This window comes from Archocentrus centrarchus, chromosome 7, assembly GCF_007364275.1.
Source record: "Archocentrus centrarchus isolate MPI-CPG fArcCen1 chromosome 7, fArcCen1, whole genome shotgun sequence".
Classification (NCBI taxonomy): Eukaryota; Metazoa; Chordata; class Actinopteri; order Cichliformes; family Cichlidae; genus Archocentrus; species Archocentrus centrarchus.
This window is the reverse complement of record NC_044352.1, coordinates 33,700,030-33,725,463: the sequence shown is the minus strand read 5'-3', so window position 1 is coordinate 33,725,463 and position 25,434 is coordinate 33,700,030. Positions and strand designations below refer to the sequence as shown.

Sequence of the window (25,434 nt, the reverse complement as noted above, 5' to 3'; positions counted from 1 at the left end):
TGTACTATTTTTCCATAAGCAATAAATGTGTCTTTTTAAACTGACTTTGCTTCCTGGCCTACAGTATGTAAGTAAAAATTAAAATATGACATTAGAGTATTTATATTGCATTTATAACTATGAGCAGAGAGCAATGCAAATGAAAAATGGCATCCTTGTAATATGATTATTTGAAGTGAATTTCAAATAAGAAAATGGCATAATACAAAGCGATACTTTGAGGTACTCACTTGGGGGTACAGCGACGTGAGTACCTCAAAGTGGGCAGGTCCACAGATGTTTTTTTTTTTTTTGCAGAATTTTATGTCAGATACCCATTACAATATTTAATGGGTATCTGACATATCATATTATATGATATTATCATAGTCCATTAACCTATTTGAACTTGAGCATAACTGTCATTTAATTTTCTAAGGAATCCTGCAGCCTTTTAAAATGAAACTGTCACATGTAGAGCAGGAGGGCCTAAACAGGAATGTGTTGAGAATTTCATGTCAACTATCAAGAATTAATCATTTGTAGACACACTATTATCACATACCACAGACCTTTCTAGATTAGAGCATAATTGTCCTTTAATTTCTATAATGCTTTGCATTGAAATCTTGCACATATTTAAAGCAGACAAGGAGGAAGAAGAATGCATTGAGAATTTCATGTCAACTGTGAAGGATGATTTTTTATTTTTTATTTTGGATAGGATATCATATACCATGGTCCTTACTGAATTTGACCATACTTGGCCTTTAATTTCTGTGCAACCCTACAGCACTTTGTGATGAAACTCTGCACACATATAGAGTGAGTCAGAAGAGGAATGTGCTGAAAATTTCACTTCAACTTTCAAAGCTGATTTTTTTTGTGATTTATTTTTTATATATTAGTCCATAGTCTAGCTTTATTTCTCTTATCTTATCTCTCTAATAGCATGCACACACTCACAAATGCACTTGCCCCATCTCTCTTGTTCAGAGTTTCTAAGACTTTGTTGGACAATAAAAATTATTCACTTGTTTCTGAGCAACAAAATCTCAAACACCTGATCTAAACTGGCCACCGCCCCAGTCATCAGAGGAGATGGCTGTTTGCCCAGCTGAACAGCCCCAGCCTGAGCATTCTGAGAATTTTAAGTGTCCCAAGAATCCTGAGTCTGAGCTGAAGTTGCAAGTGCCCCAGTCATCAGGGGGAGTTGGCTGTGAGCCCTGCACAGCCCCAACCTGTGCAACCTGAGTGTCCTGTGCAGGTTGGGGCTAGACAAAGACTGCTTTTATGCCCACAACTGCTCATACCTTGGCCATCTCAAGACTTTTGAGGGATCCTGCACAGCCCAGATCTCTGCCTGTGGGTCCTGCTGAGCAGTCCCAGTTGTCAGAGAAGACAGCAGATCTTGCTGAGAAGCCTTTGTCTGTATCAGAGCCTGAGCCTCTGGGCCTGAGCTGATGGCTCTAGACAGCTCAATGGCACTACAGGCCAGATGTATATATATGTAAGATGTATATATAAATGTAATTTTGAGGACCCTTTAATTTGATTAATGTAATAGGGTCACATTGACTAGTTTTGGTCAAAATCATCATGGCAGCATTCTGAAACTGTGCTGGTGTTAAAGTTGATTTGAATGCCTGGGCATTGTGATGTTTATTTTCCTCCACAAGAGGTCCTGGTTGAGCCATAAAATGGAGAGGCTCAATCTGGATTTTACAAGAGCAGCATACTGCTGACCTTTCAGCAATAGAAGCAGAGATCCTTAAGAATAAATCTAAAGTAAAGTTTTTTGCAGAAGGGTAACACATTTTGGGTGGTTCAGTAGAAAGTGTGAAGTAATGTAATGTATTTGAACTAACACTTTTCTAGTCTTACTGATCACACAGAGCTTTGCTAATGAAGTGTGTGTAGGACAATCAGAGGGTGAACAGTTAAGACAGCTGTTTAATCGCTGTTCTCTCTTCTGCCTACGTTACCCTGAAAAGACAAGCAGAACCTACTTACTGTTTAAAAATCAGGGAATACTTAAATCACACTTGAATTTTGTTTAATGAAATATTCAAGTTGAAAATTTTTACTACTATAAATTGTGTATTTTGTTGAAATCAAAATGACAAGTCACTGGAAATCAAAATCATCAACCTTTTGAGCACTAAATTTAAAATCACATCAAAAAGCAAAATTAAAATTATTCACGTTACTTAATTTTTCTTTTTTTTTTGAGCAGTTTTCAGCAGAATTCTAACTGAAAAAAATTTTCAGAAAGAATTCCCACAAGAATCCCCCCCCCCCCCCCCCCCCAAAAAAAAAAAAAACTGTGTACACTTCAGCTTCCAAGTAGATAAAAAAAAAAACAATATTTATTTTCCGTTCAGGTTTAGGCTGTGCAGTCATAAACTGATAGGGGAGAAGTCCAGTGCAGTATGACTGCACCTTGGTTCAGCACAGCCAATCCAATCCAGTGAGTAACATGAACAAATAGAAAGTTGCAACTACACAATCCTATCACAACCTGTGTGGATTTAACAGGGTCAGTTTGCCTCAAGGGCTTTCTGGTACAATAACACATACCTCAGCAGGCCCAGTGAGTGCATGGATGTGGGTGTGAGGCTGTGTTTGTCTGTCTGAGCTGATGTACAGCACAGATAAGTTCACCATGCAATGAATGACAGAGAATTTATATGTAGAGATACATGCCACATAAACATGTTGCTTACATGTAAACTTTGTGGAAATATTCTATAAGGGCCAAAGAACATATGATTTCATTTTCAAGGTCAATTGACAAAAGTCAAAGTCAGCAACAATTTTCTACCATTTCAAGAATATCTAAGTGAATTTTTCATCTCTTGCAGTGAAATATAGTACTTGGGTATAAACAGCTACTATTGATAATTCATTGTCTTTTTCTTTTTTAAATTAAAATCTCATAATAATGCAAAGTGAACTACAAACCCTAAAAAAAAATAACAGACACATATATAATTCATATCTCTGCAAATGTTTGGTTTTTTTAGAGGCTGCTATTAGGGTACATAAGCATAAAATTAATCCAGATTATATGTGCCATTATTTGTTCATATGGATAAAAAAAATCGTTAAAAGCCAGTAAAATAAATTTCGATTCTTTATGATCTAGTAATTTAGGATGGAGTATGGTAACATTGGATGATTTGTCTAGCAGCGTCGTATTGGCACATGTAAAATTTTGGATGTTCTCTACTGACTGCCCTTCTATATTTATGTACAGTGAACCCTCGTCATAACGCGCTTCACCTCTCGCAGCCTCGCTGCTTCACGGACTTTTTTAGTGCAGTTTTTTTATGCTTTTTTTTTTTTTTTTTTAACAGTGTATGAGCGTGCATCGTGTTCTGCGTCCTGATTGGCTGTCAATCAATCTCCTCCGTCCCTCGTCTCTGTCCAGCACAGAATGTGTTCGGCTTGAAAACAGGTTTTGATCTTTGGTTTCGTTCTATAGTACTGTATAATAATTGTAAAAAATAAAGCTGACTACTTCGCGGATTTTGCCTATCGCGGGTTATTTTTAGAACGTAACCCCCGCGATAAACGAGGGTTCACTGTACTTCATTTATTTATTTCTTAAAATGCACTGTATAAACTATATATAGATTTGGGTATATGGGCATCAGCGCTGTAGGACTAATTGTAATGGTAATAAAATACGTAAACATCAAACACACAAAGTACCCAAGATGCCATGATATTTAATCAATTCCACCATAACATATATTGAATTATTAAAAATTACAGTCAAGTCAGACCTAACCATCCTCATATATTCTTCACTGTAAAGGGGTCAAATTATCAAGGTGATTTTAGTTCTGTCACCTAGCTAGTTCAAGTACTATAACATCTGGAATTTACTGGGTGTGAATATAAAAATAATAAAATAACCAATCTCATTCTAACAGCTAGTTGGTGTATTGCAGCTTGTTTTGAATTAGTGCATAAACGGCAACGGCTGCACGACCTCAGACACCTGTTTTTATATTTCTCTTGGATGGGTGTTCTGGAACGCAAATTTCATTATATGTTTTCATTATATGTTTACATATATATGACAATAAAGTCTTCTTGATCTTGATAAATTGTGATTTAGTAAACAGATACATTACCAGTAGGCTACATTTGAATTTATAGTTTGAACTAGCAATTAGCTAGATCTCCATCCAAATGTAGCACAAATAATAACAATATCTCTAAATGTGAAATAGTAAATATGAATTATTGCCATTTAGTTTGGTTATGGTTAAATATTAAAAGTTGGAACTTAGTGGTGGCACCTGATCTCTGTTTGGAAGGCACTGTAAAACTAGTCAAACCACGATATCAAAATCATAATGGGAATATGATATTTTAGTTTATAAGGCCAACCATTCTACCTCAACCATATGTGATTTTTATTATTTGGCCTAATTTTTACTTTTTATTTTTGCAAATTCTTGCTTAATTTTTGCATTTGCTATAAACTATTCCACAAAGAAGACACTAGGAGAGGGCACTATAGTGTATATATTTGCATGTGCTTCCAACATAGTGTAAAGAACTTGTTGCTAATAAGCCCACCAGCCCATCAGCTTTCACAGCTCTCTTTTTGGGTCAACACGTTACTGCAAGTTACGACATGTACATGCTGCAGGACTTTTAACCTGTCCGTAGACTTATTATGATGTTCTTCCATCCTCTCTCACTTGTGGCCCCCACCCTCCTTCTTCTTCTCTTCCCCCCTCTGCTCTCCCGTGCCTCATATTTATGATCATTACCTTGACCTGCGCAGGCCATCACTAAAACACTCACAGGCTTGTAAATCATTGGAGTCGCTTGCTTGCTTTCGCTCTCTGTTGAGGAGATGATTGTCCTTGAGGGGCAGTAATCAGAAAGACAATGCCATTGTCTCTCTGGGAATAATAACAAAATGTTTGGATATTTTAGTTTGTTTTCACTGTTTGAATTTATTGAACCAATTTATCTATTTCCTATTCAAGAGGAAAAGAGACTATAAGAGCAGTACTTGAATTATCTGTGGTTTCAGTGGAAACACTCCCAGAGGGACAGTGTGTCTCACTAAAATCTTCAGTTAATGTATTGACTCAGGGCCTTGGCACAGTTGCTTGCTTGTTCTTACTCTGAAGCTTAAATCACAGTTAAGCTGTTCCACAGTGAAATGGATAAATCATACTCAAACACTTATTTGCTGTTTGCAGCTAGGAGAGTCAGTATATTGCTCAAGGGCACTCCAACAAGATGCATTACTGCTGATGAACATGGAACATAAAGAAGAAATTGTTTAACTCTTTAAAAAATATATTATTAGACTAACTGTTGAGTTTTTCTGGGAAAAGTATTGTGTTTTTCCTCAATGCATATATGACAAGTACACTCTAAAATTTGACAAGTTGACCTTACTTAAAAAAATCTAGAAAACCAATTGCCCTGAAAAATGTAAGTAAGTATGTTTGTTTACTTAACATATACTTGTTCAGTGTACTTAAGACCTTGTTGTGTCAATTTAATCATGTTAAGTTAAACTAACTTAGTTTAGTGAAGTTGTTTCAACTCAGAAATAGCAAGTAAATTAACCTGTTCTTAACTTAGCTACATCAAGTTAGTCCAACTTACATGAACAGTACAGTTTACTTAGCAGACTCTAGGAAAATGAATAAATGAATGAAGTAACTACAACAAAACATGAGTTCACACGGTTCAATTTTTTATTTTTAACAAAATACTATCCTTAGCTTCTTTTTCTTTTTTTTTTTTTTTTTTTTTAGCCTGTCATGTCTGGCATTTTTCACAATCGGAATGATGATCCGAATGCACTGATGTACCAAACATATTTGCTTTAACAAGAACAGTTCTATATGTTTTCTATAGGCTATTCTTGTTAATGTTTGTATTTTTATTTATTTATCTTTTTATTTAGTTATTTATGCCAAGTCTGACAGGCAACAAGGAAGCGGCAAGAACAAGAGGTGGGGGGGACAAGAAGGGGGGGGGGGGGGGGGGGGGGGGGACAAAAGGAAGAAAGGAACAAAAAAAAAAGAAATCGAAGAAAAGTAAATATACTCACACACACTCACACATCCATACATACACCCACATGCACATACATATACACACACACACATACAATTTTATTGTTTATAGTAATGTGTGTGTATGCGCCTCTGTCATGCAATGTACTCAATAATGAGGGCAAGAAACTGCAACCATGCCCCCCGTGATCCAGAGGCAAATAGGGAATGACCCAGGGGACCCAGGCCATCCACAGCCCAGGAGCTCAGAAGACCTGGGGCCACACCTCCCAATGGTAACCGTGTGCACTCCCCAGAGGAGGAAGGGACACCACAGACGGAGCCCCCACAGTCAAAGGGCTAGAGTCCAGAGAGCCAGAGGCGACGAGCCCCCCGGCAGGCTGGCACCCCCAGCACGAGCCGAGCATGGAGTCCCTGAGGCCCCAAGCGCCCGAGAGCAGCCCGACACCCGGCAGAGCCCCGCCACACGCCAAAGAGGCCCAAGCCACCCCCAGGCCACAGCCGCCAAGGGAGCAGGTCAAAAACCACGCCGAGACATCTGGCCACACACCCCGGGACCCACGGGCACCCACACCCAGGGGCGGCAGTGACGACCAGTGGGGAGCAGCGTGGAGCGGTAGGGAGGGGTAACTCCCGCCCTATCTATCCTTAGCTTGTTAACAAAAGGCCAATGTGGCCACACATGAACAAATACAAATCTAATCACGTTTTTACCCTTCCACAGGGCTCAATAACAGTAATACCAGAAAGATGCTTAAGTCAGCTTACAGGCTGAATGAGCAGCAACTGAAACAGTTTATTTTGAACTGTAACAAGTAGGCACTCTAGCACTGTAATATTTACCTGAAAAAAAGTGATTTAAGTAGTTATATATGGAGGACAGATTCTGACATACTTGGCAATAAACACAGAAATAAATAAACAGCTTGATGAAGTAATCCATGTGCCAAACATTGCATCCAGCAAATAAAAAATAAGAACTTTACCAACTTATTTGATAATACGGTGCAACAGTGCAAAAAAAAAAAATCAAATTAAAATATGACAGTAAGTTAAAAAAAATCATATTAAATAAATACACAATATGAAAAAACATAGAAATACAAGTATTAGCATAAAAAAGAAACTAGACTGAGCATCAGCCTCTGAATTAAGTCAAAGGTGTTTTTTAGGCATTTTGGACAGTCAGGATGAAGGGCATAGATCAGCCCAAATATGAGGAAAACAGCTTGATCATGGCATTCAGTGTCAACCATGACAATTGTACCTTCAAAGTGAAGAGCATTCGGACCTGGTTGCTGACTGACTTCAGGAATAACGGGCAATAATCCCACAGGAACCTGGGTGAAGTCTGCCATGGTATCTGAATCCTGTGGCTATTAAGAAAAAAAAAAGAGAAAAGAAGAATGGGGTGAAAATCTTGATTTCCAAGTGCAGAACCTCTAACAGACCAAATTGCAATACGTACAAAAGAGGCATTGTAGAAGTCTCTTTGATCATCCCCGAGGAAAACCGAGAGACATCGCAGGACAGCAGTCCTAATGGCAACAACATCACTGGTCTACAAGAAGGGAAAAACAATAAAAGTAAGCAAAAGCATCTTCTGAAGAAAATGAATCACATTTTTCACAATAAGTGATACAAAATAATTGTTCAGCTCGTTGAGAGAACTTATTTAGTGGAATGCATTGCATTTTTTTTCTTCCATGCTACATGTGCAGAGCATTATAAGCAGGCAAAGTCGTAAAAAAATAAAGAACGGCTCTCACTGGCCGCTTTTCCACCGACGGGGTTCTGGTGCCAGTATTTGAACCGTTCAGCAGTTTTTCCACGTGGGGCTTGTTCCTGAACGTCATATTACCCTCCATGACCGAGTGAAATTAAGGCTACACGAATGTTAGCAGGCCTGGTTTACGCTTACAAACATGCTAACGTGCTGCATTTGAAATACAGGTAATTAATGTTAAGAGCTCTTATCATGGAGAAAACATTAAAGGCTCTCAAGTAAAATACAGTACATGGCAGTTTTAGCTAATATTGGCCCCATACGCCCATGCTAACATTAACATTAGCATTAGTCTACAAATACGTTTATGCATCATCATGCAAAACTAGCCTGTAACAATACATTGAATAATAAATTCATACATGACACATGAAAATATAATGAAGATGAACAGCTCACTTTTATAGAAGATCAGCTTCTTCCAATGTGTAAGTCCACAGGGTTTCTGGAAGCTTCCCGCACTTCTGTACTGCGCATGTGCACTGCTGAACTCACTCCAGCATTCACTCCAGTAACAAAAATATTCAAGTCCAGTTTACACACTAGAACTTAGTCTTGTACCTCTCTCAGGCTAAACATGTACATTACTCACATTGCTTGAGTTAAATCAACAGTATAGTGAGTCTTAAGTAAAGCACACAAACGTAATTTAAGTAAGAATAGAGTGTACAACTTTTTAATGGACAATAATATACACTAATGTACACTATTCTAGATGCAAAACAATAAATGTTTTCAAAAATGAACTTCCCTCCATATTCCTCACAATTGTTTGGTCTGCTGTCAACCATTCCTTAACTCCTTTACTTTGGGGTGAACTTAATGAATATTCTTTGCTTCTACCATGCAACAATTAGAATAAAACTTTTTATGGGTGTAACCAAAATGTATTTTGTTAGCTCTATTATGTCATAACTGAATATTGTACTTCACTACTGTCATGTTGCTATGGGGGCAGCCCTTCTCCTGATGTCTGTGGATTAAATTAAAATCGATTTCAACCAATTTTCAAGTGGTTTGGTAATTTCTGCAAGGTAGTCCATTTTGCCAAAATTTCACTGCACCAACTCAAAAAATGGTACTCATTAGTTTCTATGGCCCCCCACATGCTTTCATTCATGCCTGACAATGTTGGGGCATGCTCCTAATGAGACCACCTGTGGATCTCCTGGACTAGGGCAATTTGGCAGTGTCGGATAGACCGAAACATAATGTCCCAGAGGTGTTCTATTGGATTTCAGTCAGGCAAGCATGGGGACCAGTCAATAGTACCAAATTCTTTATCCTCCAGGAACTGCATGAATATTGTCGTGCACCAGGAAGAACTCAGGAGCCACTGCACCAGCGTAGGGTCTGACAGTGGGTCCAGGGATTTCATCCCAATACCTAATGGCAGTCAGGGTGTAATTGCCAGACCATCACTGACCCACCACCAAACCAGTCATGCTGAATGATGTTACAGGCAGCACAACATTCTCCCTGGTTTCTCCAGACCCTTGAACATTTGTCACATGCACTCAGGGTGAACCTGCTGTCATCTGTGAAAGGCGCCATTGGTGAACCTCCCAATTCTGGTATTCTGTGGCAAATGCCAATTGGGCTCTACACTGCTGGGCAGTGAATGCAGGGCCCACTAGAGGATGTTGGGCCCTCAAGCCACCCTCATGAAGTCTGTTTCTCATTGTTTGGTCAGAGACGTACACACCAGTAGCTGCTGGAGGTCATTTTGTAGCTCTGGCAGTGCTCATCCTATTCCTCCTTGTACAAAGGAGCAGATATCGGTCCTGCTGATGGGTTAAAGATCTCCAAAGGCCTTGTCCAGCCCTCCTAGAGTAACTGCCTGTCTCCTAGAATTGCCTCCATGCTCTTGAGACTGTGCTTGGAAACAAAGCAAACCCTCTGGCAATGGCAAGTACTGCTGTGCCACCCTGGTGGAGTTGGACTACCTGTGCATAATCGGTAGGGTCCAGGTATCACCTCCTGTTACCAGTAGTGACACTGACCCTAGCCAAATGCAAAACTAGTGACAAAGTTGAGGAGGGAAACATGTCATTGGCCTCCACCTATAAAGCCATTGCTGTTTTGGGGGTTATCTCATTGTTGTCCCTCTAGTGCACCTGTTGTTAATGTCATTAACAGCAAAGCAGCTGAAGCTGATTAACAACCCTCTCAGCTACCTAACTGACCAGATCAACATCCCAGAAGTTTAATCACCTTGATGCCATACTCTGATTTTTTTAAAAAAAGCCCTTTTAATTTTTTTGAGCAGTGTACTTGAACTGGCTGTCAGATCGCCCTAAAGGACTAAAATAAAGGAATCTGTTTGAAAATTACATAATAAAATAAATAAATGAGTGTTTTAACCCCTTAACTGGCAGCAAATAAAATCACCTGAAACAACTACATAACACCCTCTGGTTATTATTGGCTCTGAACAACCCATTTCATAGCCTATTAATCGGCTGCGTCTGGTCCGCGGGCCGAATGAAGTGCATTTATATGGCAGGCTAGACCCGCCCATTTTGACTGACACCTCATTCGGCCAATAATGTTAAGAAATGGGTTTCCCAGAGCCAATAATACTCAGAGGGCGTCACGTAGCTTTGTCAGGTGATTTGGTGCAGCCAGTTACATGATTGGCCGAATGACGTGTCAATAAAAATGGGAGGGTCTAGCCTGCCATATAAAAGGGACTACAAACGCCCGTCACCGGGCCCTTGCCAGTTAAGGGGCTACCTCAAGAGATGATGTTATTGGTATTGTATGCAAATGTGATTTTATTCATCCTTTTTACAAGTACCATTGTTTACATTAAGATTTTATGCTCAGATTTTTTTTAAGTATCAATCTATATATTTTGTAAAATTCTAAAGTGATACAGATGTGATTGTCAAGAAATATTAATGGAAAGTGGTAATGCATACCTCAACCATAGTTCTCTCTCTCTCACACACACACACACACACACACACACACACACACACACACACACACACACACACACACACACACACACACATATCCTGCAGATAAGACATCAAAGCAGTGGATAGATTTACAAGACACTGCAAAGGCCCTTTAAAAAATACTGCTGCATAAATGTTTATGCAGCTCTCTCCATGTCAGGCACTAGCAGGAGGAGAGCATGGCCGAGCAGTGCAGGACCAGACACTGTGGAAATTAACAGCTGCCCATGAATCTGATTGAGCGTTTGCCTTTTTCTGAGGGAGGAACTGTAATGGCTTTAAATGGTTGATGGTGTAAATCTGTCCTCCTTAGTGAGGCCCCAGCTGACAGGTGCACTGTGGAAATTGTTCAATACAGAGGTGGCAGTGAATGAACGAATACATGTGAGCCCACAAATGTACTGCTCCCACTAAGTTCCCTTGTTTTAGTCAATGCTACATAGATTTGATGTTAAAATATATGGTGTAATCCTATAATCCTGACTGCCATTTAGACATCAAGTCCTGTTTTTCCCTTGATGCACAGGCATAAAAGTGCTACTACTTTGATGTCTGTGCGGGATTTTACTAATATTATGTATCTTTAGGTGCGTGTGTCTGCAGTGCTTACACGCTTGGATACTCTCTTACACACTCTCTTAAGGTTATTCTTGAATATACCCATTTTACTTACAAATGCTATCCCTAAGGCCCACACTATCTATCTATATATCTATCTATCTATCTATAGGTGTTTTCAGAATAGAATAGAATGCCTTTATTGTCATTATACAGGATGTACAATGAGATTGGAGGGCCACTCCTGTTCAGTGCCATGTAACAGAAAATCAAACTCTCTAAAATAAAAATATTATAATCTAGTATAATCAATATAATCAAGAGATATACAGAAATAAACAATGTGTAAAATATACAAAAAATAGAATGTATAAAAATATATACATACATTGGTGCATCTGTACATTGTAAGAAAAGTAAATATGTGTATACATATAATAATGAAGATGATGAATATTGCACTTGGTGAATGAATATTGCACTAGTGAATGAATACTGGATATTACACAATATAGGAATGTTAGATATTGTTCAGTATGAATAATATAATATTGCACAGAGATGTGGGTGTTGCACAGTTACGGTGGGTGAGTGTGTGAGTTCAGGGTGGTGATTGCTCTGGCAAAGAAACTGTTCTTGAGTCTGTTTGTTCTGGCTTTGATGCACCTGTAGCGCCTGCCAGAGGCAGCAGGTCAAACAGGTCAAAGCCAGGGTGTGAGCTGTCCTTGATGATGTTCCTGGCTCTGCTGATGCAGCGGGAGGTGTAGATGTCCATCAGGGAGGGGAAAGGGCAGCCAACGATTCTTTGTGCTGTCTTGACTACCCTCTGAAGCCTGACCCTGTCTGCCTCAGTGCAGCTGCCGTACCATACTGTGATACGTCAGCAGGCTCTCAATGGATGAGCGGTAGAAGGTCAGCAGCAGGTTTGAGTCCAAGTTGTTCTTCCTGAGGACCCTCAGGAAGTGAAGTCGCTGCTGAGCCTTCTTGATAACAGCTGTGATGTTATCTGACCAAGAGAGATCAGCAGAGATGAGGACACCAAGAAACCTGAAGGTGTGGACCCTCTCCACATGCTCGCCGTTGATGTAGAGGGGAGCTGGGTCACTCCTGTGCTTCCTGAAGTCGATGATGATCTCTTTGGTTTTCATGGTGCTCAGTACCAGGTTGTTCTCTGAACACCAGGCTGTCAACTTCAAGACCTCCTCTCTGTAAGCTGCCTCATCTCTCTTTGAGATGAGTCCGACCACTGTGGTGTCGTCAGCAAATTTGACGATGAGGTTGTTATTGTGGGCCGGACTGCAGTCATGGGTGTAGAGGCAGTACAGGAGGGGGCTCAGCACACAGCCCTGTGGGGAGCCAGTGCTCTGTGCGCGTGGAGGAGAGATGGGGGCCAAGTCTCACAGTCTGGGGCCGGTTGGTTAAGAAGTCCTTGATCCAGGAACATGTGAGAGGGGGGAGGCCCAGGGTGTGCAGTTTGGTGGTGAGAATGTCCGGGATGATTGTGTTGAACGCTGACCTGTAATCCACAAAGAGCATGCGAGCGTAGCTCTGCTGCTGCTCCAAGTGGCTCAACACAGAGTGGAGAGCTACAGCAATGGCGTCCTCTGTGGATCTGTTTGCACGATATGCAAACTGATGGGTGTCGAAAGTGGGGGGCAGATGGTCTTTGATGTGCTGGAGAACCAGCCTCTCAAAGCACTTCATGATTACCGGTGTGAGGGCCACAGGGCGGTAATCATTTAGGCTGGTGACAGATGACCTTTTGGGCATGGGGATGATTGTGGCTGTTTTTAGGCAGGGGTGGATGACTGCTTGGGCCAGGGAGAGGTTGAAAATCCTGGTGAGAATCAGGGTGAGCTGGTGGGCACACGCTCTGATCACCTTGCCAGGTACTCCGTCTGGTTCGGCAGCCTTCCTGGGGTTCACTGCCAGGAGCACGCGCCGTACCTCATGCTCCTGGACAGTGAGTGGGGTGCAGCCTGGTGGGGGGGGGCAGGACTGGAGCAGATGGGTGGTCCTGAGGCATCTCAAAGCGAGCAAAGAAACAATTAAGTTCCTCTGCTAGTGACACACTCAGGTCTCCTGCAGTCACATCACAGCCTCTGAAGTTTGTGATGTTCTGAATGCCCTGCCACACCTCCCGTGTGTTATTGCTGGACAGATGGGACTCTATTCTCCTCCTGTAGTCCGTCTTGGCTTTTTTAATTCCTCTTTTCAGGTCAGCTCGAGCAGCGCTGTACAGAGCTCTGTCGCCTGACCTGAAGGCAGCATCATGGGTTTTGAGGAGTGAACGGACCTGGCTGTTCATCCAGGGTTTCTGGTTAGGGAAAACCCGGATGTTTTTGCTAACAGTCACATTTCCGATACAGAACTTAATGTAGTCCAGTACCGTCCCTGTGAATGTTTCTAGGTCCTCGTGTTCGAATAAGTCCCAGTCTGTGTATGCAAAGCAGTCCTGTAGGTCGGAGAGTGCATTTTCAGGCCAGGTTGTAATGGTTTTTACAGTAGGCCTGGCTCTCCGTCTGAGGGGGGTGTATGCTGGGGTAAGCAGCAGGGAAAGATGGTCGGACTGGCCGAGGTGGGGGAGGGGTTTGGCTCTGTAAGCGTGCTTAATGTTGGAGTAAACATGGTCAAGAGTGTTCTCCCCTCTTGTAGAACATTTGACATGTTGGTGGAATTTCGGGAGTACAGTCTTTAAGTTGGCCTTGTTAAAGTCTCCCGCGATAATAAGAACACCGTCGGGGTGGACCCGCTGCTGTTCGTTAATGGCGTTCAGCAGGAGAGAGAGTGCCATGCTAACGTTAGCATCGGGAGCTTATACACAGCTGTGACGATCACTACTGTTAGCTCTCTGGGTAGAAAAAAAGGCCGACATCTTACAGGCATGTACTCGAGGTCTGGGGAACAATGTTTGTCTATGATTGTTCCGTTGTTACACCAGTCCTCATGCACGTAAATACAGAGACCCCCTCCCCTGCTCTTACCGGAGTCCTTGGTCTGATCTCCGCGTAGCAGAGTGCAGCCTGCTAGCTGCACGCTAGCATCGGGAATGTGGGGGTTTAGCCAGGTCTCGGTGATAATCATTACACAGCAGTCACGAACATAGCGATTTACAGCCAGCTCTAACTCTAGGTTGTCCGTTTTATTTACCATGGACCTGGCGTTGGAGAGATACAGGCTCGGCAGAGGAGGCCTGTGTGGTTGGCATTTCAGCTTCAGCATAAAGCCGGACCTGCAGCCCCGCTTCTGCTTCCTCTCCCTCCGCCGTCGGCGGCGCCTTCCAGACCCGATAACAATCCACGGAGCACCCGGCAGTCTCGCCATGTCATCTGGGATGTTATGAGTGTAGTGAAAATCATTCGATACTGATATCTTGTGCCGGTAGCCAATGTCCACAAGATCCTGGCGTGTGTAGCAGTTGTTTGCAGAGACAAATGCACCAAAACTAACAAATATGAAATACAAAAAGTACAAAAAAGAGCACTGAAAGGAAGAGCCGTGAGCCGCTGCGTCTGTGCGCGCCGCCATCTTGGCTCAATCAAGAACGTAATAACATGTGCATTGAGCCTATTACTGCAATATTGCAGTATATCAGAATATAAATGAACATAGATGGCCAAATAATATCCAACCTAACTATAATAAAAGACCTCATCAAACACGGATGCCAAGAGTTCCTCTGTCAAGCAGGCACCAGTGCCCATGCCAGGGTGACAGTGGGTGTAGGAAGCTAAAACAGAGCTTTGATAAGAGGGAGGGGCCACTACAACAATATGTTTGCTGGATCCATGTCTGTGTTTAGATATAGACTTTTGTTCTGCCAATGTGACATGTGCACATTGGAAAAACAAAAAAAGAAAAAGAAACGACCGCATTATCCATTGTTTTTGCTCATTTCTGAAGGAAATGTGTGTTAATAAGCAGCATCTGATTTCACAATGACACCTGGCCCCTTCAAATCAACCCCACTACCAATGTTGTATTAGCATGTAAATGAGTATAATTTATAGGTGTAGGAACGGGGGAGATGGGGGGGGGGCTGGCCCCTCTAATATTGGAGACAGGCACATTTGTCCCAGCCAAAAATTACACTGCGGAGGAGAAAAACTTTTAACTCTCGTGCATTTATTTTGAAGGCGCAACATAGCGTCATGCCACTGCGCTCCCCCGCCCCCCTCTGAACGGCTCCGGGTGTTTGGAAGCCGTTGACAGCGCAGGAGTCAGAAACTCTGAATGAGGTAAAACGGTTTGTCAGGAATGTTACCATGAATATGGCTTGTTTGTCAGTTTACTTTCATACATAGGATAAAGTTTACTTACTGGACAAGAAGTCAATTTGCAATGAATTTCAAATGACAGGCGGAAAAATCATTTTGGCTTCTCTGCTTAGGCCAATGTTTTTAAACTTTTATGCAGGGCTGTAAAGAGGCACACAGCTTGTCTATTAAATGTGAGAGGTATCACTTTTATTTATTTCTTTTGGTTATTATTATTTTTATTGATATTTATTTTTTAGGGATTGCATGATACCACTTTTTTATGTCCGATACCGATATTTTACATTTGAATATTGCCAATACCGATACAATTCAGGTCTTTTTTGTATTATTATTTTTAAAAATTGTTTTTAAATGCCTGGATCAATTTTACGTAAGTCAAGAGTCTCTCACACAACAAAATTGAAATCTTTTAGTTTTTAGGCAGTGGCACCAAAGCTCTGGAACTGTTTACCACTCCAACTCCATTTAGCTGACTCTGTGGCGTCTTTTAAAAAACACTTGAAAACCTTTCTGTTTAACCAGGCTTTCTGTTGACTTTATTTTTATTCTTTTAATATGGTAATGTTATGTTTTATCTGTTTTTTGGGTTTTTTTTATATTTTGTTTTAATTATTGTACAGCACTTTTTGTGTATGTAAAGCACTATATGAATAAACTTTACTTACTTACAACAATCACCTGTTGATCCTATGTGAGAAGGTGATGCATTGGCTTATGGCATGTTGCAAATTTCATTAGGGCTACAACTATTGATTATTTTAGCAATTGAGTATTCGATCGATTATTCCATCGATTACCTGAGTAACTGGATAAGAAATACTTTTTTCGTATTAACAGTTCATCTGCATATTTTAACTTCTGTACTGCAGTTTTTCCCTGTGTGAAACAAACAGGGTGGATGGAGCAGCTACAAAAATCTCTTTTCTTCACTTACTGATCAGTTGATTGATGAAGGACCTCCAGCTGTTTCCCAGTAAAGGTTTAATGGAGGTTACAGAGGGAAAAGCTTCATCTGGACGCTAGAAAAACATTTCGTACACTCCATCTGAGCTCACCGGCTCTGCCTCTATGCACTTGTGCAGACAGACTGCACGTAAATCAGCTGACTGCTGCTGTTGTGTTATCAGTGTTTATGTTGTAAAACTGGGGGCTGTGTGAGCGTAATCTGGTATATTCACAAGCATTCCCCTAAATACGTTTCTACTGCAGGTCTTTATTTAGTCACTAATCAGGGATTAAAGTATCAAAAATATTATGACGGGGAAGGGGTCCTTCCAGTACCGGACGGTCACTAGAGCTAATAGCGGCGCACGATAGCAGTATGTCCAGGAGCTGAAGTAGAGAAAGAAATAACAGCTGAAATTCTCAGCACAGCGAGCACAACACACAAACACGACAGAGAGCGGGGGAGGCGTGGAAAAACATGTCAGCGATGATCCACTCAGTGTCAAAGGAAATCTGTCGCAGTGACGGAGAACTTTTATAGAATCTGAGGAGGATTTTTTTCTAACTCCTGATCCCCTACTCCATTCCAGTAGGTGGTGGTAATGCAGCTCTAAGCTGGTTTGGTCAACCGCAGACCCACAAGAAGAAGACGACAACTGAAAACTGTAATGCAGCTAATGTGGGTCGAATCGGATTCCATTTTTTATTTCTTTCCGATATCTGATCTAGTAATTTAGGCCAGGATCGGACCGATACCGATACTGAATATCGGATCGGCGCATCCCTAATTTTGATTTATTAGATTAGAGTTTCAAACTGAATAAGCATATTTTAATAGCTGTTTTTTTTTTAACTTAAGGCTGATATTAAAAAGTGAATAATTTGTTCATTACATTATCTGTGAGGATTCTTTCATGTCAGAACGCTGTTTAGAATCAGAATCAGAATCAGAATCTTTATTGTCATTGTAGACAGAAGTTGCACAACGAAATTTAAAATGCAAGTTTAATTAAAGAACCAGTTCTGTTGCCAGTCAGCCTTTAAAAAATGCATTTTTGACAATTATTAAATGTTTTCGACCAATAAAACATATCAAACTTTGCACTTCTGAGCGTTAATTCAATTCAGTTCAATTTTATTTATATAGCGCCAAATCACAACAAACTGTTGCCTCAAGGCACTTTGTATTGTGGGTAAAGACACTACAATAATACAGTGAAAACCAAACAGTCAAAACGCCCCCCCTATGAGCAAGCATTTGGCGACAGTTGGAAGGAAAAACTCCCTTTTAACAGGAAGAAACCTCCAGCAGAACCAGGCTCAGGGAGGGGCAGTCATCTGCTGCGACCGGTTGGGCTGAGGGGAGAGAAAGACATGCTGTGGAAGAGAGCCAGAGATCAATAACAATTAATGATTAAATGCTGAGTGGAGTATAAACAAAGTAAATAAGGTGAATGAAAAGAAACTGTGCACTATGGGAACCCCCCCAGCAGCCTAGGCCTATAGCAGCATAACTAAGGGGTGGTTCAGGGTCACCTGATCCAGCCCTAACTATAGGCTTAATCAAAAAGGAAAGTTTTAAGCCTAATCTTAAAAATGGAGAGGGTGTCTGTCTCCTGAATCCAAGCTGGGAGCTGGTTCCACAGAAGAGGGGCCTGAAAGCTGAAGGCTCTGCCTCCCATTCTACTCTTAAGTATCCCAGGAACCACAAGCAAGCCAGCAGTCTGACAGCGAAGTGCTCTATTGGGGTGATATGGTGAGGAGAAGGAATTTAAATTTTATTCTAGATTTAACAGGGAGCCAATGAAGAGAAGCCAATATGGGAGAAATCTGCTCTCTCTTTCTAGTCCCTGTCAGTACTCTAGCTGCAGCATTTTGGATCAGCTGAAGGCTTTTCAGGGAGCTTTTAGGACAGCCTGATAATAATGAATTGCAATAGTCCAGCCAAGAAGTAATAAATGCATGAATTAGCTTTTCAGCATCACTCTGAGAAAGGATGTTTCCAATTTTAGAAATATTGCGCAAATGCAAAAAAGTGGTCCTACATATTTGTTTAATATGTGCATTGAAGGACATATCCTGGTCAAAAATGACTCCAAGATTTCTCACAGTGTTACTGGAGGCCAAAGTAATGCCATCCAGAGTAAGTATCTGGTTAGACACCATGTATCTAAGATGTGTGGGGCCGGGTACAAGAACTTCAGTTTTATCTGAATTTAGAAGCAGGAAATTAGAGGTCATCCAGGCCTTAATGTCTTTAAGACATTCCTGCAGTTTAACTAATTGATGTGTGTCATCTGGCTTCATTGATAGGTAAAGCTGAGTATCATCTGCATAACAATGAAAATTGATGCAATGCTTTCTAATAATACTGCCTAAGGGAAGCATGTACAGTATAATATAAATAAAATCGGTGCTAGCACAGAACCCGGTGGAACTCCATAATTAACCCTAGTGTGTAAAGAAGACTCCCCATTTACATGAACAAATTGTAGTCTATTAAATATGATTCAAACTACTGCAGCGCAGTTCACTGTCAGAGGCTGTAAGAAGATCATTTGTAACCTTCACTAATGCTGTTTCTGTACTGTGAGGAATTCTGAAACCTGACTGAAACTCTTCAAATAAACCGTTCCTCTGCAGATGATCAGTTAGCTGTTTTACAACTACTCTTTCAAGAATCTTTGAGAGAAAAGGAAGGTTGGAAATTGGTCTATAATTAGCTAAGACAGCTGGGTCAAGTGATGGCTTTTTAAGCAGAGGTTTAATTACAGCCACCTTGAAGGCCTGTGGTATATAGCCACCTAATAAAGACAGATTGATCATTTTTAAGATTGAAGCATCAATAATTGGAAAGACTTCTTTGAACAGTCTAGTAGGAATGGGATCTAATAAACCTGTTGCTGGTTTGGAGGAAGTAACTATTTAAGTTAACTCAGAAAGACCAACTGGAGCGAAAGAGTCTAAACAAATACCAGCAGTACTGAAAGCAGCCGAACATGAAGATAAATCTTTGAGATGGTTATGAATAATTTTTTCTTTAATGTCTAAAATTTTATTTGTAAAGACATCCATGAACTCACTACTAGTTAAAGTGAAATGAATACTCGGCTCTACAGAGCTCTGACTCTTTGTCAGCCTGGCTACAGTGCTGAAAACAAACCTGGGGTTGTTCTTATTTTCTTCAATTAATGATGAATAGTAAGATGTCCTAGCTTTACGGAGGGCTTTTTTATAGAGCAACAAACTCTTTTTCCAGGCTAAATGAGCATCTTCTAATTTAATGAGACGCCATCTGCTTTAAGCTGTGTGTTTGTGAATTATACCATGGGGTCAAGCACTTCTGATTGGAAGCTTTTCTTTTTCAGAGGAGGCACTTACTAAATTATTTTTGTGCTACTGAAATATTTAGCTTGCTAGTATATGAAGGAATGTGAGGGCCACAGTGAGGAAAAAAAATCATTTTGAGCATTTCGTGCATTTTGAGAATAAAGTCAAAATCGTCGAAGTCGTCATTTCAAGTCAAATAACGGCCACAGCTGCTATACTCTCTACAAAATGCCTTGGGTAGAAACAACTTGATCAGCTGTGTTATTGTGTCTTGTGGTTCTACATGTCCCCTCTGTACTGTACGAAGGTGCAGCCATCCTTGCATCTAACCATTGCCAGTTTGTGTGGTTTTTCCTTCTCAGCAGATGCAGCTTTTTTTTTTTTTTTTTTTAAAGCCTGTCATGTCTGGCAGTTTTCGCAATCGGAATAGGATCCGAATGCTCTGGTGTACCAAACATATTTGCTTTTCCAAGAATAGCTCTGTAAGTTTTCCAATAGGCTACTCTTATTAATGTTTGTATTTTAATTTTATTTTATTTATTTACACAGGTAGAAAGGAAAGCATAGGAAAAAAGAGTGAGAAAGAGAAACGAAGAAAAAAAAAAGAGGACAAAACAAACAAAAAAAAACAAAACAAAGGGGAGAAAAGAATAATCAAAGAATGATATACACACATACATACATACACACATCCACATATCTACACACATGCACACACACACACACACACACACACACACACACACACACACACACACACACACACACAATCCTGCTGTTGCTTGAAAAAATGTGTGTATGTGCCTCTGTCATGGAACGTACTCACCAATGGGGGCAAGAAAACACGCCCCCCGTGATCCAGAGGCGAACAGGGAAGGACCCAGGGGACGCGGCCTATCCCCAAACTTCAGTGTATGTCTTTATGTTTGTGAATGCGTTAGGTGTGTGGCATTCTGTTAAAATTGAGGGGACAGTTGTGCCATGAGCACATAATGTATAATAATGTATACTAAAAGATCTTGTACTAATTCTAGATACAAAACAATAAATGTTTTCAAAAATGAACTTCCCTCCATATTCCTCACAATTGTTTGGTCTGCTGTCAACCATTCCTTAACTCCTTTCTACCACGCAACAATTAGAATAACTTTTTATGGGTGTAACCAAAATGTATTTTGTTAGCTCTATTATGTCATAACTGAATATCGTACTTCACTGCTGTCATGTTGCTATGGGGGAAGCCCCTTCTCCTAATGTCTGTGGAACAGTGACCCCAGGATACCGCCTGAAGAAGGAAAGGATGAAGGATGAAGGATGAATCATCCGTGTGTGTGTGTGTGTGTGTGTGTGTGTGTAGGACTGGGAAGGAAAAACCTGGAAGAAGAGAGCCACCTATCCACTGGCTCAGTAGGCACCCCGATTTCCCACACCTTAGCAAAGGGCAGAGAGAGGAGGACCCAGGACCCGCGGTGACAGCACTGAGATCGGCACCACCGCCACCACTGCAGAGGGTAGCCTGTTCAACACCAGACACCCATTCACTCGACAATAGACACAAACAAGAGACAAACTGGCCTGAGTTGGAAACACGGTGCCCCGTCCACCCCAACTACCCCACGATGGCCGCCCTCATTTCAGAGCACATGAAAAATATAAATGTTAAAAGTGGTTTCAATACCCTTGTATTGCTTGCTGAGATATAAAAGTACTGGTGTAGGTGTACATATTACTGTGAATGTGAATAATGTTGTTCTCTCTATAACTGAGCCAGTAAGGATCAGGAGTTGGCAGCATGGTCCAGGCCACCCAGTGCGATGAATAAACCTAGGATGTCAAACAAGCAGCAAGGTAGAATAAATATGCCAAAGCCAAGTCAAAAGGAAGAAGAGAGACCGAACAGGCTATGGTGAGAAGGACAGTGTGTGATAACAAGAACGAAGAATAAAAAAAGTGAAAGAGAAGAGAAAGTGTAAGTTTCTGTGTAGTGAACCATTGTATAAACAGGTTTGTCTGTGTGTGTGTGTGTGTGCGTGTGTGTGTGTGTGTGTGTGTGTGTGTGTGTGTGTATTTTAGAGGGTGTCTCCAGAAGTTTATGGCACAATACCACAGGTGTCTACATACCATTTATTATGTAGGTGCGCATATTTGTTTATGTGTGTCTGGGGGTGATATTTGTTTTTATTATATCTAGCTATCAGGTTCTATGTATACAGTAGAAATACAGGAAAGAACCAAAGAGTCTGAAAATGTTTCAAGGTCTCTTTTCATGTAAGTCTGTTGAACACACACACAAACACCCATGCACAATTCTGCTAGCAGTTTGAAGGCTGATTTATGATTCCTAGTTGATGGCTTTTTGTGTTCTTCACCTATGTGGTCGCCTAGTGAAGGATTAATGAACAACCTGGAGAGAGGAAGCATGCACTTTTCTAACAAATCAACAATACATTTTGCTTGGGTAAGGCCCATAAACTGACAAAATATAAAAGATCTATATTGCCAATTATTTCCTGGACTTTGTATTTTGAAGCCTCAGTTTTAGCATTTTGCCCATGGCTATGCAGTTTTTTTTTTTTTGTTTTTTTTTTGGAGCCATAAGTGACAGAATATAGGCCAGAGAATGGATTACTCTGTTAAGCTAATGCTAGTAAGCTGTGTTTGTGCTAGAAAGTACAGACACAGATACCTGATAATTAGTGTGAATAACTGCACAAATAAAATACTAATACACTCTCAAAAACAGAAGCACTGTGGTACAGACCATCTATACCACACAGCAAGCCACATTATTTGGCAGGAAATTCCATTAAAAAGGTGCCACATTTAAGCCTTATAATGGTTATTATCAAGATAGCAATGAGCTATAGAGACCACAAGTATTTTATTGATATTTTCTGGGGGTTTTTTTGGGTGTAGTTGGACATTTTAACCCAACATGAGAGTACCTGGGGACTGATTTTCTGAATGGAGGGCCTGCAGTTTTTAGCACTTCCATGCTGGCTTAATTTTTCAGCATTAAAAAGATTCTTGATTGGCATGGACCAATTTTTGGATAATACACTACTGCAATCATACACACTTGCATGCTCGCACACTATATGTAAACATTAATATGAAGCAAGATTGTTGTTCAGTGTTACCTATATGATCTATATCATAGTATCACATAATGCTGTTTGTGTATCGGTAGTTTGTACTTGTTTAGTTTACAGTTGTTGCAGAACTGTGTGAACCTTGTTGTTATGTTGCTCCTGACTTCCTCTCTGTACCAGCCTGCTTCCTGTATGCCTCTATGACAGGACGCCTACATGCTTCCTCCCCTGGATTAGTGTGTGGCTCTGCTGATAAAAGCACTTTGGTACTGTTTTTCTCATTCTTTAAGTCTATTTTTGCTTTACATGTTCTTGTCATGCTATTTTTAGGGCTTACCACTAGAACACCGATGCCAATAAAATGGTTTGAAATTGATGGCTATGAGAACATATGCAATGTCCACATCTATCTTCATTGAAGCTGATAGAGATGGACAGAGGACAGAGGGTCTGAGGGAGATATAGAACATCTATATAACAGAAGCAGGGGCATAAAGGATGGTTTTAAGAATATTAGGCATGCTTTTGTCAAATTTTTCTTCCACTTGATACAGCAGGCACCTCTCTCACTCAGCCCCCTCTGCCCAGCAGACAGATTGCTTGGACTTGGATTGAGTGAGTGTGTTTGAAAAGAGGGAGCGGAGCAGAGGAGAGAAGCAAAGACTTTTACCCAGATTTATGTTCTGTTTCTAGGCCACAGCCTTCATCTACCACCACACAACTTCTAATCCCCCTGGCTTCTGTAAAGTTTAAAAAGTAATTTTTACTTAAAGTGCCTTAAAACATATTACTCTTGTGTCTCTTTTTGATCAACTTTTGTGTACAAACAGTACAAATCTTGCAGATGTTTGGATTAATGGTTAACTATTTTGTCACTCAGCTACAATTCCAAACACCTTCAGGTCTCCTGGGAACCCAAACTGGAAACATTACGTGGAATTCCCAACAAAGAGGGCTCTGCATGTCCCTGACTCCAGAAATATGCTGTTTACTCTCTTACTCACCCTTCTCACCCTGCTCTGGCCCCATTGGCTGTCAGCAGGGCCATTCATCCTGGGAGAAGCCAATGAGCAATAGGCTCTGGATCGGAGTTAAGCCAATCACACAGTACAAAGTGGTGACATTGAAGGAGATGCTGGGGATAGCTGGACTGTGTTTATGGGCTCCTGCCTGCCTGACAGAAAGCAGAACCCCTTGAAGGGAGGAAAAAAAAGTAATTAGGCAATTACACCATCTAGTCCTAAAAGGATCCCACATCACACTGTTTTCTTAGCCTCTTGTGGGCCGATAAGGGACAGCCACCGCCACAGCATGGAGGATGACAGAGAAGAAGAATGAGAAGGGAAGAAGAATGGGAAAAGGCTGCATGATGGAGAGGGATAAGAGAATGAAAAGGACAAAGGGGAAAAGAGAGGGAAGAAGTATTAAGAAGAAAGGAAAGTGAAGGATAGATTTCAGAGAAGGAATGACAGGGTAAAGGCACCAAAGAAGGATAGAAAGAATGAGAGGTTAAATACTCAAGGCCTGACGGAGATTTGCTTTCTTCATGCCAAGAGCATTAATTGAACTGTTTCCCTTTTAACCCTAACTGCATAGTTTGAACTGGCTCAGCTGGCTAACATCAACCTATCCATAATGCCAGATGATAATAAAGATTTACTGTACATATTTACTGTAAATATGTGCAGTAAATGCATATTTACTGTACATCTATTTTCTTATGTAAGCTGGATTGTGGTGGTCAAGGTAATCCAGATTCCTCTCTCCCCAGCAGTATTTTCTTGCTCCTCCAGCTGGATCCCAGGACATTAAGGCCAGATGTAAAGTCTTTCTGTGGACAAAACTTATTAAAAAACAAACAAAACCCTTCATCTCAGGCACCTTACAGTTCAATTCAATTCAGTTCAGTTTTATTTTATTTATACAGCACTAAATCAAAACAGTCGCCACAGGGCTCCAAGGGACAGAATGCATCCTGATGAGGTTCCCTAGCCAAGTCAAGTCAAATCTCCTTTTGATACAAAGGAGAAGTGGCTCTATGGCAAGCTTTCTACCACACTCCCAGGTGTAAACAATTCTTAGTTCCTATAAATACTTGAGTTACATTATTGGGGTTGACTGTCAGTATTATTGCTTTCCATGCAACCCCACCCCCTCCCAAAAAACACAAAAAAACCCACAAAAGAACAAAAACACAAATTTGTATTTCACATTCATGTATTTCAACACTTGTAAAATGAAATTAAAATAAAATTTTCCATTTCCTAAATTTTCTTCCATGTTTACTGATGAAGAGAGGAAAAAAGTTAAAACTGCAAAGTTTCATTCAGACAGCTGAAAAGAAGGAACTGAGGCAGGGCTCCTTATACTGATTTCTGCAACTTTTAATTGAAGGTAAATGTAAAAACTGCATATTGCAATGTAAGAAAATGA

The 25,434-nt window shown here is 40.8% G+C and overlaps 1 protein-coding gene across 6 annotated transcripts in view; it reads right to left on the bottom strand.

The window, feature by feature from the left end:
* Nucleotides 1-24,099, bottom strand: part of rbbp8l (retinoblastoma binding protein 8-like) — a 92,415-nt gene extending 68,316 nt beyond the window's left edge. For 2 of the 6 annotated variants that reach the window (XM_030732699.1, XM_030732700.1), the window contains exon 1: nucleotides 24,006-24,098. In XM_030732699.1, coding sequence (XP_030588559.1) covers nucleotides 24,006-24,053 — 48 coding nt within the window. In that variant the 5' untranslated portion in view covers nucleotides 24,054-24,098. Of the gene's footprint in view, nucleotides 1-24,005 lie in introns of all 6 variants that reach the window. The other 4 variants (XM_030732701.1, XM_030732707.1, XM_030732706.1 and 1 more) reach the window with 4 other exon arrangements.
* Between the last annotated feature and the right edge of the window lie 1,335 nt (nucleotides 24,100-25,434).